Source organism: Lissotriton helveticus, chromosome 6 (assembly GCF_964261635.1).
Source record: "Lissotriton helveticus chromosome 6, aLisHel1.1, whole genome shotgun sequence".
Taxonomy (NCBI): domain Eukaryota; kingdom Metazoa; phylum Chordata; class Amphibia; order Caudata; family Salamandridae; genus Lissotriton; species Lissotriton helveticus.
In genome coordinates, this window is record NC_136067.1 from 1,068,602,277 (window position 1) to 1,068,618,206 (window position 15,930).

Consider the following 15,930-nt stretch of genomic DNA (forward strand, 5'->3'; position numbering starts at 1 on the left):
TGCCCACAGTGTATTACACAAACAGTGAAGTACATAGACAAAGATTGAAAGGTAGTTATGAAAATTCTTAATGCAGTATTGTTCTCAAGGATTTCCATCATTATCAAAATGGTGAAGGCAATTATTAACTAATGTACATATCTTACTGCAGCCACAGTTATAAAATCAAACTTGAATCAGAGGTAGCCAAGTTATGGAGCTCTGTGAGACATATAGTGGTTTCTGGTTAGAATAAGTACAGTAACTTGCTATAGATCATTTTATTTTCACAATGATCAAAGTTAAGTTCACAATTATTTTCAAGCTCCTATTTACTCCAAATTCAAGAAAACAATTTCTATCCAGGTTCTTAGCTCTATTCAGAGTTTCTTCGAGAGCCTAAGTAAGTAACGTCTTTTAGTAAAACTATCAACCAATTTCTCGCATTCTATAATACATTTCTATTTAGTACTACATTTTTATTTGGTACAAAGAAGTTCAGAAAATGGGAATCTAGTTCTTCAGTGGAGATGGATGTCATGATATCAATAACAATAGCAAGTTATCAATCCCAGAGACAATATACCTCTCTTGGGGTGTCCTTGCATTTGGGGGAGAAAATAAATGTCAATCTCTGTGACATTGAGGTAAATGAGAAATCAAAATAATCTCTGGTAAGGGTTTCTGTGTACCTTACAAAAAAGGTGACATTTCTGTTTTGCTCTCTGGGCTAATTCATTTAAATAGATTGATGAGACACCCAACTATTTCGTCAACCTGCCTTGCAATTGGTTTTGTTTCATAGTATGACATTACTGTCTTATATCCGCGTTTCTTTGTAGTTTTAGAGTCTTGACTCTTTGATGACATTCATAATTCTTCTGAAAGTTATTCCAAAAAAGTGTATTTAGTCTGTGAGCAATACTCTAACTGTTTATGATAGACTGGTATCAGTTGATTTTCATTTTATATTTGTTCTAGGAGGCCTTTTAGTAGTTTGTTGTTCTGTTTCGAAGTGGGTGCCATAGTGTGCATCAGTTATATCTGCTGTTAAGACTCAGTTACAGGCCTAGAGGCAGACCAAAACATTTGCCCAAAACAGGCAGCTAGTGTTACAGGAGTAATTGTTCAAAGATATCAGTTATGCTGCGTGAAAAGTCTCCTCCACTGATCATTGCTGCTTAGGTTTCTATAACTGTTTTTGAACTGCATTAATTAGCTCTCCTTCTCTGACAATCTCTCTCCATTATCTCACTCTCTTTCTTTCTCTAACTCTCTTGTCTATCTCGCCCTTTGAGTCACCCTTTGCTTCTCCCACAGTCATTTGTTTCGCCTTTCCTTTCTTTTCTCACTATGACTCTTTACAGTCTCTCAGCATGTCTTTCATTACTTCAGACATGCTGGTGTACCATACTTTACCGTAGAGGAAGATAAAGAACTGTCAGAAGCATTTCACTTTATAAACCTGTGTCCTTCCTAAAGAAAAGATAGCTTGCAAAAAATGTTTTCCGACTGACCTTTTGATTGAGCTTTCTCCATTGCACAAGTTCCACAACATTTTATAACTCAAAAAATATCAGAAAATATAAGACTTTGAGAATGATCACTATTTAACATATATTTTTTGTGAAATAGCTCTCCTGATATTTGCAATGTTTAAATGGGAAAACCTATCTGATTGCTACATTGTGAAATTTCTTTTACCCTGCGGTCTGAAATGCATTTGCCCTTATCCACGTGAAATGTGACTATTATCTTATTAAACTAGTGTTGGTGTCCCCATACATTATTTGTCATCTTTCAGAACATAGGGGGTGAATATGATAGAGGGTTCACCGCCATCAGGCGGCCATTCTCTGCCCACCAGATTAGGATGGCGAGCGGAGTGCTGGCAGACCGAAAGCCCATCCACCACGGGTCTGACACAGGCAATCATTTAGATTACCTGATAGACCCGGTCAGCATACCTAGAATGATGGCGGTGCCTAGCAGGCACCGTTCGGCACATTAGGATGCTGCATTCCACCAACCTTATGGATGGCAGTTCTTCCACCTGGCAATGGTTGGCGGTGATTGACTTTGGGAGCACATTGTGGTCCCCCCTTGTTCAGCCTTGTGGTGTCTGCCACATAGTGGAGGGGAATGCACAACATGCATTTTTGCCATTGTGGCATGTGCTGCAGCCAGCAGCACCCACCACAATGGTAAACATGCACAATGCAACTGCTACGGTAGCAGTCGCATTATAATTGCATGTGCGGAACCACCATCATATGGCCTAACGGTCCCGATTCCCATGACGATGGCGGGTGGACTCAAGTCTGTCTACCATCGTAATCACCCCCATAATTTTAAACTAGTTAAAACATGTGATAATGTGGCAAAAATTAGTCCTTCCAATCACTATGCTAACAAAATATGCAACATGTAACCTGTTTTAGAATTCTGGTTTTTGAAATGGATTAAAATATTTTTGAGGAGAATATAAACCGTGAACTGTTAGTTCATGATTGTTGCATACTGGAAATAAAAAGGGATACTTTCAGTTTTGAAAATGTTTGCGATTAAGTACACAATCACTCACAAGTGATATTGATTGTGAAACAGGTTCCACAAAAGTTGTGTGCGATGAGACAGTAAACAGAGGTCTCACTGTAAAAGTTTAGTACCATATGAACAATCTGAAATTGAATCCATAGCACTACATGTAAATTAATGGTATGAGGAGAGGTTTAATTCTGCAACTTCCATCCTTCCAAATGTAGGAATTTGCAGTATTGAATAAAGAAAACAATCTATATTTCTCAGCCTTGTGCCGACTGAGAAGGCATCAAATTGCTTCCAATTTGCAGTGTATACTCTGATGGGTATTTCCCACAGCACAACATTTATATTGGTTGCAGGGCAAGAACATTAATCTGAACATTCGATGTTGTTAAATTATACCGAAGTAAATTTAATTTGCTTAGAAATAGAGCTCAGCTGTGAGAGTCTCACCAACAGTCCCCAAATGCATTTTGTAATCAACTCAAATTCTGTTCCGCTGTCACGTTAATGTGTTCTTAGCCACATTACTTACTTACTTCATTCAGCCCACAACAACATTTAAATAGACATTACACACTTTTCTTGTTGACACAATTTCATAAATCAGTGCGCTAGAATACAAACATATCATCATTACTGGTTTCAAACAAGCATTGGAAATGCCAACAGGCCTGACTTATGAATGAAAGTGCCTTTTGTGCCACTGATTGGTGTAGACACATAAGCCAACAGTCTTTTATCTGTCACTTATATTTGCAGTCATGCATACAATTCATGAATCCACTGACTCATCCATTCATTCACCCTCTTGACTTAACCTCCATAAAACACAAACAAAATCAACAACATGTTCAAGACAAATTAAAAGAATACAAGTAGAAAAAAGAAAACACTCTGCTTGCTAAATGTGATGGGCACATGTTTGCAATACCAAAACTAAGCATAGGAGCATGAATCTTACTTGCAAATGTATTGTAAATAATCTATCATTGTTTTAGAGTTTAAGGATGGCTGCCAAATGTAGTACCAATGTGTTGGCCATCTTGGAATGGTAAAATAATGATACACCACGGGCAACAGCATTCCATAATGATCTTCTGGTTTGGAGGAAGTGGCTGAGTTGAATATGGCACTGCATGCAGAGCTGTAGTAACTACTTAGGAAACATTAAAATAGCATGCAACGGAAAAGTCAATAGGTCTGGCGTAGTCTTCCAGCCTTTTAAATATTTTTGTTTTGTTTTGTCATGATGTTTGCAAAACTTCATTGTTATGGGAGATGCTGAATGTTCACAAATCTGTAAAAAGGACATTGGGAAAAGGAAAAAAATGGTCTGGAAAAAGGACACATTACCATAGTTTTCCCTGACACCGATGGGAAACACTTTATGTATGATGTGCTTATTTTAAAAGGGCAGCATGTCCTAACTCAAAATATTGATGTAAGCTGATGGCTGAAGTGGGCTGACGCATTGCTTATTGATGCGTGTTCAAGTGAGTTGGAGAAAAAGGCGAATGACAGAACAAGAGACAAATGGATGAAGTGTGGCTGAAAACCCCTTTAATGAACCATAGCATACACATCATTTAAGTAAAATCAAAAAGTCCTGCCTAACACAGACCTAAAAAAGCCAATCGTTCTGCCATTGGCTGGCAGCCTCTAGAAAGAAAGAAAGAAAGAAAGAAAGAAAGAGACAAGAAAGGAAGAAAGAAAGAAAAGGCAAGAAAGAAAGACAGCAAAATGGTAAGAAATGAAAGCAAGAAGGAATAAATTAAAGAAAGAAGCAAAGCAAGACAATGGAAGAAATGCTAGAAAGATGGAAAGAAGGAAAGAAAGAAACAAAAAAGAAAAGAAACAAAAAAGAGAAAAAGAAAGCGAGAAAGAGGGAAAAAAGAAAGAAAAAAGAAAAACAAAGCAAGAAAGAAGAAAACAAAGGAGGAAGGAAGGAAATAAAGAAAGAAGGAAAGAAGGAAGGAATGAATGAAAGAAGGTATGTGAGCAAGAAAGAGGAGTAACAGAAAAGTAAGAAAGAATGATAGAAAGAAATAAGGAAAGAAAGGAACGAAAGAAGGAAAGAAAGCTAGAAAGTTCAAAGAAAGCAGAAAAGTAGAAAATAAAGAAAGAAAGAAGGAAAGAAAGCAAGAAAGAAAGCAAGAAGAATTAAAGAAAGCAGGAAAGAAAGAAAGAAGAAAGAAAGAAGAAAGAAAGAAAGAAATACAACCAGGAAGAAAGGGAAATAAATATTTTAAAATGTACAAGTACCGCAAATTAAACACAATTAAGGGGGATTTTCTTCCTGGGCAAAATTTATGAAAAAACATTGATTAAACTGATTCCAAAACAAAGGTGTTCTGAACAATTGCTTGCCTATGAATTCTCAAGTATAATATTGAAGCTTTCGGTTTGTGTACTGTACGCATAGTAAAAAGAGAATAACTTAATACAGAACAGATTCAAATGGACTCAATTTTTTACGCTCTGAAATACTAGCATTCAGATAAACAAAGGAAACTTCAGAAGGAATTTACAACAGCTAAGGAAGGAGACAGGAACTGAGACAGCGTAGAATGAGGTCTGTGCTCATAACTAGTAGGGAAGTCCTACTTTCACCTCAGATATAGTCCTAAAATGATAAAGTATACAATATTACAGTTGGCAAAGCAATATACTATCGCTAAGCGGGCATAACAAAAATTCTGACAGTGCACATTTTCTATACCCATGGTTTGTTAGAGGGGCTACCTACTATGGTAATATGTGGGATTCCATGTAGCAAAATACCTATCTGTAAGCTTTAATACATCGTAATTACTCTCTTCCCTTAATTGCCTATTTTTTCAATCATATACTTTTTACAAACAATGTATGAGGTTTACTGTCTTTATCATACCTTTTTATTATATACAACCAAGCCTTTATCATTGGCTTTTTACCATAAGCACCTCAGACCTACTGTGTTAGTTCTTAAACCTTCCCACACTACAACCATCAGGTGTACCATAATCAAATTACAAATATGCACAAAATACAATTGTCAAAATAAAACAAAATCCCTACTAATGGAGCCTAACAAGGATTCCTATAAAAGTCTATGCCCACGATTTGTTCAAGTGGGTCACCAGCTCCAAAACCCTGGCCTACCATTGTGATCTGTGCGATTTCATGTAACAAAACGCTAGCCTATAGGGTTTATCACAGTGTTACAAAAATCCAACCTTAAAAGCTGTTTCCCTTTAACACACACTTTTCAAAATGGCTAAGTAGGGCCTATGGGCCCTATTTTGAGTTTGACGGTCCGATGGACTGCCAAACCCATGTTGCCACTGCGGCTCCCCCTGCACCTATGGTCCAACAGCCCTAATACAAGTTGGGCGATCGGACCACCATGGGACCGCTGCTGCTGCCAGGGACCTGCGATCCCTAGCATTCTGAGGCCCTTAAAATGCTGGTGGTGCCTTTGCAGCACCACCAAGCATATTAGGAGTTTCCTCAGCACCACAGTTTTTATGGCAGTGAGCCCACCATGAAAAGTATGGCGTGAGGAAACAAAGGGGGCCCTATATGACCCCATGTTGCCTCTGCGATAGGGAATACATGCAGGGGGATCACATAGTGTGCCCCCCTGTATGCATCCACCCCCAGTTCCTGCAGAGTCCCAGGAACCCCCGCAATCCTGCGGGCGGACTTATTATGGCTTTGGCAGTGTGGCAGTGGGGTGCCGGTGGGGCTGCCTGCTGCCACACCATCAAAGTCATAATACTGCCCTATATGTTTTGTTACAACTTTTCACTATAAACCGGCCCAACCTAAGGAATCTGACAGAACTTTACATGGTTAACTAATAAAGCCTCAACCCTTTACCAATGGGTTGACTTTAAACATAACCCAAACCTACAGAAGTGAACAGGAGCTGGCAACCACCAGGCAGACATCTAAAAAATTACATATATATACTAAATGACAGTTGGCAAATCAATAATTAACCCCTCTAATTTGGCCTAACATGAATCATCACAGTGAATTTCTAGCCCCATTGTTTGTCAGGGTGGGTCAACCACAATATAACCTTTGCCGACAATGGTAATTTGTGAGTTGACATGTAACCTATTACATTTCTCTGGTCCCTAACGTAATGTGACAACAACCCACTGTGAGAGGCCTAGCTGCAGTGGCGTAGCTAGAGCTTCTGGCGCCTGGGGTTATTCCTCAGACTGCCGCCCTTAGCCGGGTAAAAAGGACGGCGAGCAGCAGGGGTGGATTGGCAGGGTTTAAGTTACAACACCACTCTCTACTTCACTGTAGCTCTCCTCGCAGCCCATCTGTTCTTGTGCTTCACACTCAGGGGGTTAATATCTTCGCTATGAAATATGTATTTTCGGCATCAAGAGAAAGCAGTGTGGAAACTGAAAGCCAGGTGCAGGGGAACATTTCACACATGAAGCACTGTTCGCATTCCTGGCTGAGGGTCACCAACAAGAAAACAATGGGGGGGGTGGAGGGGGTGATAACAGCCTCATCCATTACAGGTAATGTTAATGGCAGAAACTCTCAGTTAAATCTGGGATGCAAGGGCGTCAAAGTAATGCATTCCGGTATTTGCAGTTGAAAAAATACAGTATTCCAATCTACCTAATGTCTTGGGTCTAGTTCGCGCTATATAATACTCTAAAAGATAAAAAAAGTACAGCAGAGGACTGTCACCTCAGGGTTAGATAGAGTTTAGTTGTAGGAGGGCCCAGTACGGTTAGAGTAGTGGTAGGATAGAGAGAGAGTGCATGCTTCTGCATGCCAACACTGCAAAGAACAGTCAGCAGAGCAAAAACATTTATGGCAGTGCTATTTTTTTTTGGTTGCCGGGATTGTCTTTCCATCATATCCAATATCTGAAATACAATAATTTTAGGAAGTTGCCTACATAAAACTGCTTCCAACATATTTTCCAACAAATTATGAACTTTATATTGGTGTTCATACTGGTGTGTTTTATTTCGCACTACGGATTTCATATTTATTCTGCGTATTATCAATCATATTATTTTTGGAAAAGGAACAAGCAACTAATGATTTATTATTTTAGGAAGAAGGGTAAAGATGTGGCCATGTATTATGAGAAATAAACTACCCTCCGCCATCAGTATGCTGCAGATCACATCAGAGTTGTATGACTTCATAGCGCAATTCAGCTCTCAACCTTCTCCTTCTATACGTACCTGGGAACGTATGTATGTCATTTTCAAACCACTTTTTAAAACTGAAAGAGACAACTGATAGGCCTCACCAACCTGCCAAAGAGATTTGTGCGTAACCTGCAGGCTGCAAGACAGAATTCTAGGAAGAAGATGAAAACCCGAAAGTTCATGGTTGGACTTTCAGTAAGACAACTCGGAGGGTAATGCACCTTCAGCAGAGATCTCGTCACCTACAGGTTAGAAGTCTAGAAAGACAACTTCGTGAGTTAATGCACCTGCTGTAAAGATCTGCATGTAACCAGCAAGTAACAGCATCCAATCCAATAATACAAACATGAGCGCCATGCCTTTGGCCAAAGGGAGCACACATTGAGTGGCGAGAGATCATTTGCTTTGCGGTTTGCACACTACTTTGGGGGCGGTGGGCACATGTGCGGCGGTTGTCTGTGAGCAGCCAGACCGTCACTGCATAATCTTTATACAATCTGTGAACAGGTTTTTAAGTGTTCAGAAATGTGGCGCTCAGCTTATCACGGTAAGTATTACAATGTCATGGTATAGAATTAGGTGCTTCTTGGCAGAGGAAAACCTTAACCTCTGTAAGAGAAAAGGATCAAGGACCTCTCTCTAATGTAATTGGACAAGAATCCAGAGCACACTTAGTATATCAAATCAAATTTCAATCTTCAATCTTCAAGTGGTCAAATGGCCAAACCAATGGGATAGATCAAACAGACATAAGTTTTCAAAAAGTTTTATTTTTCAACAGTGTTTCTGTACCCGCACTTGGAAACAGGAGCTGCACCTAGCTCAACCCACGGGCAACAAACGGCCCGAAAATACCGACGCTGTGTAAACTCACACACTACCCCCATTCTGACGGAACGGAAACCGATTATTTTCGGTACCGCTCTCGTGTATACAGAAACATCCCGATTAGGACCGGGACGGAATTATCACCGGTCTCCCGATAAAGCGCCTCGATCATTTAGATCAGCCCTGAAGATTCACAGCCACATGCTGTGATGAAACACGTGTAGGCTAGAGTGACAGGCACAGTGATTCTGAGAAAAGAACACTGTTGAAAAATAAAACTTTTTGAAAACTTATGTCTGTTTGATCTATCCCATTGGTTTGGCCATTTGACCACTTGAAGATTGAAATTTGATTTGATATACTAAGTGTGCTCTGGATTCTTGTCCAGTCACTGCATAATCTGCTCACAGCCATAGCATGCGTAAAAATCAATTTGTGCATCTGGAATCTAAAGAAGTGATCTTTAATTGTCAAACTCGGGACAACGCCCTCCGCCCCCAAAGTAGTGCCGCCTGGGGCGGACCCCCCCACCGCCCCCCCTAGCTACGCCAGTGCCTAGCTGGTATTACCTTATGCTTTTATCTATAAATAAACTACACCTATTGCCTTTCTAATAACTTACTGTACTGAGCACACACTTTCCCACAAGGCAACCATTATACATTCAGTAATAAATTGCAAATCTATTCAAAATTACAGTTGTCAAAGAAAAATAGTATCTCTCTTAACAAAGCTTTAAAGGGTGCACACGGCGCAAATCTTCTCTACTCATGGTTTGGCAGAAGAGGACACTAACATCAAGACCTTTAGCTATTAAGGTAATTTATGACATTCCCTGTGAGAAAGAAAATTTGTATTTAAATCAGAGTAATACCAATCCATCCTTCAGTGCCTTTTGAATTTAACATATACTTTTCACAATTAATGTAAGGCTTGCAGCCTTTGTCATAGCTTTTTATAATTAACAATAAGGCATATAGCCTTTATTATTGGTTTGTCACCATAACCAAGTTAATCCATTGTACTGAGTAGACACTGTCCACAAGGCTAACATCTGTCATATTGTCTTAATAGTATAAAAGTATACCAAATTACAACTGGCAAAAAATGATACTATTTTTTCTAAGAGAGCCTAATAAGGATTATTCTAGTGCATATCTTCTGTCCCCACAGTTTGTTTGGGTAGATCATCAACACCAAAGCCCCTGCCTACTACAGTAATCTGTGAAATTCCATGTAGTGGTCTTCACGGTGATCCGGACAACAGGCAGAGGAGACAGGGCAAGCCTACGGAACAGTTGTGCTCCTAGGATACCCTCCTGCCTGACATCAGTTTTAGTTTATATATTATATAAACTTGTTTGTGTTCTCCTACAATGTTGGGAGTACTTTCCACACGTGACGAGAGGGGCCAGGATCTAGTCAGACCGGCTTGTGTTTTTTGTGGCATACCGACCGAAATACGGTGGGGCCAAAGGTGGTACTGGGAGCGACATCAGTCCTGAAGAAGACCAGGGTGACCTTTTCAGGCACAGTAAGTCGGTTGAAACATGTTGACACTAGCAGTACCTGGAGGGGTGTCTTGAGAAACCTCACGATCTCTTCTAGACACTACCCATCCTTCTTTTTTTAATCCTGGTGGCGGAACCTTGAAATAAAGTTTGGGTTGGTATCCTCGAACCAGTTTTAAATCACGTCCTTATTAACTGTACTTTCTGTTGCATCACTAGTTCCAGTCACTTGGTGATATGCACTGTTCTATCACTCTGTATGTTACGTGTGTTAAGGGTTGAGTTTTGTGGTCTTACGTTTTGTTGTGTTTGATTTATTATTTTACCCCTCCCTTATGCTCCGCCCTGAGTGTGGCTACACCAGGGTGTATTGTAAGCAGGCCCAATGATGTAGCATGTCACATACTTCAGTATGTGAGTGAGGGCAGTTTTTCAAAACAGATGAGTTTTTCTGTTTCGTTATATGTGTTGTTTTGTGCTCTCCACCCCTCATTGTGTGTTCCAATGAGAATTAATGGGGGTTCGGGGTGGTAGAGTGAAGTCTTAGGACCTCTCCCCTTCTACGTGTAAAGTAAATTCCATGTAGTACCTGCCTTCGGGCATTAGCACAGTGTAATAACATGCCATCCTTAAAAGCCTATTTTTTTTAAGTGTGATTTCACAAAAAGTAGGTTAGACCTACTGGCTTTGTCATAACACTTCCTAATAAACAGATCAAACCTATGAAATCTGGCCTGATTTTCCCAATGAACTGATAACACCTTTCTCCTTTAACATCGGCTTTACACTTTAGCCAACAGCAGCCTGTTCAAGTGCACATAAACTGCAAACCATCTTGCATAAAGTTATACAATTACTAAGCTATAGAAAAATACAGTTTGCAAAACAATGTGCAACCCCTCTCAACAGTGCCTAACAAGAATCATGACAAAGAAACTCCCCTTATAGTTTGTGAAATTGGTTGGCCAACGTCAAAACCCTTGCCTATTTCGGTAATCTGTGAGACTCCATGCAACAAAGTACCTTGGTGTAAGCTTTAATATAAAGTAATAACAATTAGCACCTAAATGAGTCTCAACATTAGCATACACTTTTCACAATAATTATGTCAGGATTAGTGTCTTTACCATAATATTTCATAATAATTGAATCAGGCCAACAGCCATGAACATTGGCTTGCCTTGCCACCATAACCAACTCAGTTCTGCTGCATCGAGTTTAAATTGTGCCTCAAGCCAAAATGTGCAACACATGCACTGTTTTTAGTGGAATCACACAAATTCATCCCAATCATCTCCTGAACTCAGTGGGACAATTTTGTGAATGGTGCCTAAGATCGTCTCTCCGTAGGATCCTCACAACTTTGTGTTTTATCACATAAGGTCAGGTGATTCATCTGACCTGTTGCCAGAGAAACACACTGTAAATTATCTAGTTTTCAAAGACACTTTAATAGTATTACAAGGTCAGGTGTGTGCCTTTGAATGTACAAGCTCAGGCAGCTGGATAAATAAACAAAATAATCACAGCTGGTGGAAGGCAATCCTTATTTTGTGGAAGCACACAACTTCTTCCAAATCAAAACATGTTCTCCTAGCTCCCAATGCCTCGGCTGAGCCAAAGCATTTCTCTCAGTGATTCTCACATTATTGTCTGGTGACAGCTGTGCTGTCAAGCCAGACCATAAAAACCAAAATGTTGATCAAAGGACCATGTCCTAAAAGTATAGCATTTTTGAGAGATAAATTGAAAAGAAAATAAGCACTGGCAAAGCCAATGGGTTGGATATTTTAATGGCATGCATGAGGCTCAAACAATGCATATTTGTCTACAGGATAGTAAATACAAACACATTTCAAAATGGACTCTATAGAGCAAAAGTATTGCTTTCTTTTCTATAGAATCCATTTTCCACATTCTTTTGTCAGCACTCACTCCTCAGGGCTTCTTCATCAATCTCTAATTGGTTATATGCATGATGGTAATATTAGAAAAGTAAAGTAAAATGATAATAGAGTATCTACCATTCTAAGATGGCTTATTTATAATCAGGAGCAAGTGCTGACAAAGCATCTTAGAAATGGTGTATAGAAAAAATAAAGCAGATCTTTTCAATATCATCTATTTTTCAAATGGTTTTGTCAGCAATCACTCCCCAGTGATACCGGGCCACTTGCTAACTCTAAAATGGTCCCTCATGCCTTACAATTGACTCTGAAGACTACGCCCAAACATGAAATACGAAATCAATGAGACTGAAATATTCCTGTGGGCTTAACCAAGACATGATTGACAATGTATATAAGCAATGTCTGAGATTTTGGAACAAACAAACACAGTATGTTTGCCCTGAATGGCACAAAGTGCCATAAACATCATACCTAAACAACACTACTAAATTCTACATGTTAGTGCTTGGCCACAGTAACTGAACTTGAGGCATTAACTCTAGTTCCATTACAGAAATGTTGTTACAATGACCTATAACATATGTAAAGCAAAACAAAACAAAAAGTGGTTTTAACTAGGGGTGGATAGAAAATTCTGATGAAAAATGAAAAGTATGGAATTCAGAAAATTAAACATTTCATACCCATTAACAAAAAGCCCTGATAGGTGTAAATCTTTTCTGTAAATCCGTATGACCCAAATTCAGAGCAGTCAAGCTGACCAAAACACAGGAATGTTTAACAAAAGCTGTTTCCATTGATAGAGCTTGAAACGTTCAACTTAGGAATTTACACATGGGAACATTTTGAAGGACCACAGCAAGGTCATGTTTTGAAATTACACCCAATAGGGTTGGGAAGCCTCATTCACCTATTCCTAAAAGTAATCATTTTGACTTGAATATTGTCCTCAATAGAAAATTAAAAGGTGTTGGCCCCTGAGATAATATTGGTACTTAACTATTCACCATTTTAAGGTGCACACAGGTGTTGGAATGGGTAAATAAGTTGTCAATGAGTACCATGATGAGTACCATTGGGTGCCTGCAACAGGGTGCAATTTTATCAGCAACCACCCCTATTTTCAATGGGAGCCTGTGTTGTTGGTCTGAAGACAGGATCCCATTGAAGTCAATGGGAGACTTTCTGAACTGTGTTCTGAGCCATTGCAATCGGTCGGATGGACTCACTGAGCGCGAGTCGGTTGGAACCGATTCCGACAAGGAGCCTGTTGGATTGCTTTCGACCGACATCATAAGGAGGCCCAATGTTGTTACCTGTAAAAGCAATGTCAATATATGTCATGATCTAGGAATGATTGACTATGCCAATATCAGTATAAACAATCTCAGTGTACCCTATGACAACTGTAAACAAGCTATTGAGAATGTTGATAAAAAATGACACATAATCAGCCGAATTAAGTTGATTTTGACTTTGACACCAGTAACTGCCGTATTATTTTTAGGAGTTCCAGTGAAGTCATACCATTGCTATCGGATTTACCCAAGGTGACCTTCCCATCAACCCAGAGTCAGATACAAGGTCAGACAGACCCTGCTAGCCACACCCATGCCTATAGAATAACAGGTCACAGGTGGGGTCTCTCTTAACCCAAGATAAACGCACGCCCAGGGAATACCGTGATCGATCCCACAGATAGTTACACCACAAAAAGGTCCACAGAAATTGCCCCAACAAAATACGTTTGGCTGAAGGCTTCCATTCCCCAGAAATAACACAAAGCTAGCTGTCACATCTAGATAGAAACACTCTGCCAATCAGGACACAACATGCACACCACATATAGAGATCATGCGTTCCTCATGCTGGACATCTGGACACATAAACGCTGGCCCACACTAGCTCTCCTCGAGGTCGAAAGCCATCTGTGTCCTTATCAAGATGCCCAATCTTGTTAATTTACAACTGTAATGTATTTTGAGAATGTAACAATCGGTTTATGGTACTTCACAAGATGTGTATAAAACATTCCAAAACTTTCAAGAGACTTTTCTCAGACGCATTCCGTCGACACTCTCTCCGCTGCTGCGTTTAATTAATCCAACTTGTTCCTAATTTGCCAAATGCCTCTTGTCTTTTCATTCCTTTAGGGTAAATTCATATCGAGCAACACAGGTACTCTGAATAATGAGTACCTACACTTCTTCATTTCCATTTAAAGTGCAGCAAAAATGTATGTAAGTAATGCTGGAAATGATTTTCTGGACAGTTGCCTACCAATTTTAGAAAAGCAGGCTTTTAGGTCAGTTTATTTTCAGTAATACATGATCTGATGCGGTTTCTCCCAAAAATATTCAGACCAAGTCGAGGAAGAATCAACCAAAGACGGGAACCCCACTTGAGCTGTTGTGCCCCAACTGACAACTTATCTCACATTACTTCCCTGTTTGGGAATGTCCTGGAAATAAGCCAAATGAACATACATTTCAGGAAAGCTTGAGAGTTAGAAGTTAGAAGGTGAATAACATTTGATGCTGACTCAAACAAAAGGGCAGCCGCTTGGGCACAGTGTACCAGGGGGAACGGTGATTTAAAAATCAATGTAAACTTATTTTATGAAACAGAATTGTATAATTTACACCTCAACCAAATAACCCTTTCTAACACTGGGTACTGTACTTAATAACTTATAATCTTTTTGCATTGGTGTAATGAAGGTCATAACTTTTTTAAGTGATGTATTAACAGATTGTGTTTCTTTGGAGTTCATCAAACACAGAAAAAACATACTTATGCAAAGTAGTCACTGTATTGTGGGTTCACATGTGACATCTGTCTGAATGATCGCAAACAGGAGCAGACATTGTGAGCTTTTTTTGGATGTGCTGGGTATCCAGTCAATTGCCACCAATCAATTAACAATCAGTTTGTGATCTCAGCGTAAATCTTTTGTGCATAATCATATGTTCTGTTTTCCTGATTGTCATTGAACTCATCAATTGTATAATATGGATTTTTTCCAGTTTGAAATGCTCACGGGCTCGCTACCTTTCCAGGGAAAGGACCGAAAGGAGACAATGGCTCTCATCCTCAAGTGAGTAACAGCACTATTTTATTTAAATAGTTCCTATTTATTGTCTAGAACAGGGTTTTTTAAGATCCTGACTTCTGCAGACCTCCACTGAATTACTACTGGAATATAGGGACCCCTGTCTATGCAATTTCTATAATTTGAACATCAAAACATTACACAAAACTACAGAAACCAGTATATGTTAAGCAAATACTCATTATAAAATGTGTATTTAATTCAGCAACAAAAAATACAAAAATATACACTTTAATGGGAAGGTAAAAGCTTATCAGAATTTGGGACATATTTACAAGTTACTATCGCCACCACAACGTTTTCTCGATGTTGTGGCAATAGGGGCTTCACCTTATTCACAAGGCGGTGTTAAGCCATGTGGCTTCACGCCGCCTTGTGAATAAGGCACCCTTTCACTCTATACTTAGCGTGAAAGGCAATGGGTGTTGTGGTGGGGGCTCGACCGCAACACCCATTGATTTTGACACTGCCCCATATTTACAAGGGTAGTGTTAATATGGGGCAGCACCAAAATTAAGACCAGGGAAAACCTGGTCTTGCTGTGGGGCAACAGGTAAGGAGAAATATTTCATTTCTCCTTGTTGTTGTTGTTCACATGTGTGCTGCTTTGGGCAGCACACGTAAATACCGCAAAATGCCTTTGATTGTTTATGTGCAGAAAGGTGTCCCTTCTTGCACCTAATTAATCAAACAAGCATTAAATTATGTTTAGCAACTTCTATGTGTACTGCATTAAGCAACACAGATAGAAGTTTCAAAATGCCATTTCAATGTTTATGTGCAGGAAGGGATCTTCCTGCACATAAACAATCATTCCCCTCAATCTATGCAAGGATGCCTGCATTGGCGCTAGGCAGCTAAATTAC

The 15,930-nt window shown here is 39.5% G+C and overlaps 1 protein-coding gene across 2 annotated transcripts in view; it reads left to right on the top strand.

Annotated features, from left to right (window-relative positions):
- The window catches only part of LOC144763264 (ribosomal protein S6 kinase alpha-2), a 1,818,960-nt gene that overhangs the window by 1,053,293 nt on the left and 749,737 nt on the right, over nucleotides 1–15,930 (top strand). For both annotated transcript variants that reach the window (XM_078648717.1, XM_078648718.1), the window contains exon 9: nucleotides 14,979–15,049. In XM_078648717.1, coding sequence (XP_078504843.1) covers nucleotides 14,979–15,049 — 71 coding nt within the window. The remainder of the gene's footprint in view (nucleotides 1–14,978; nucleotides 15,050–15,930) is intronic.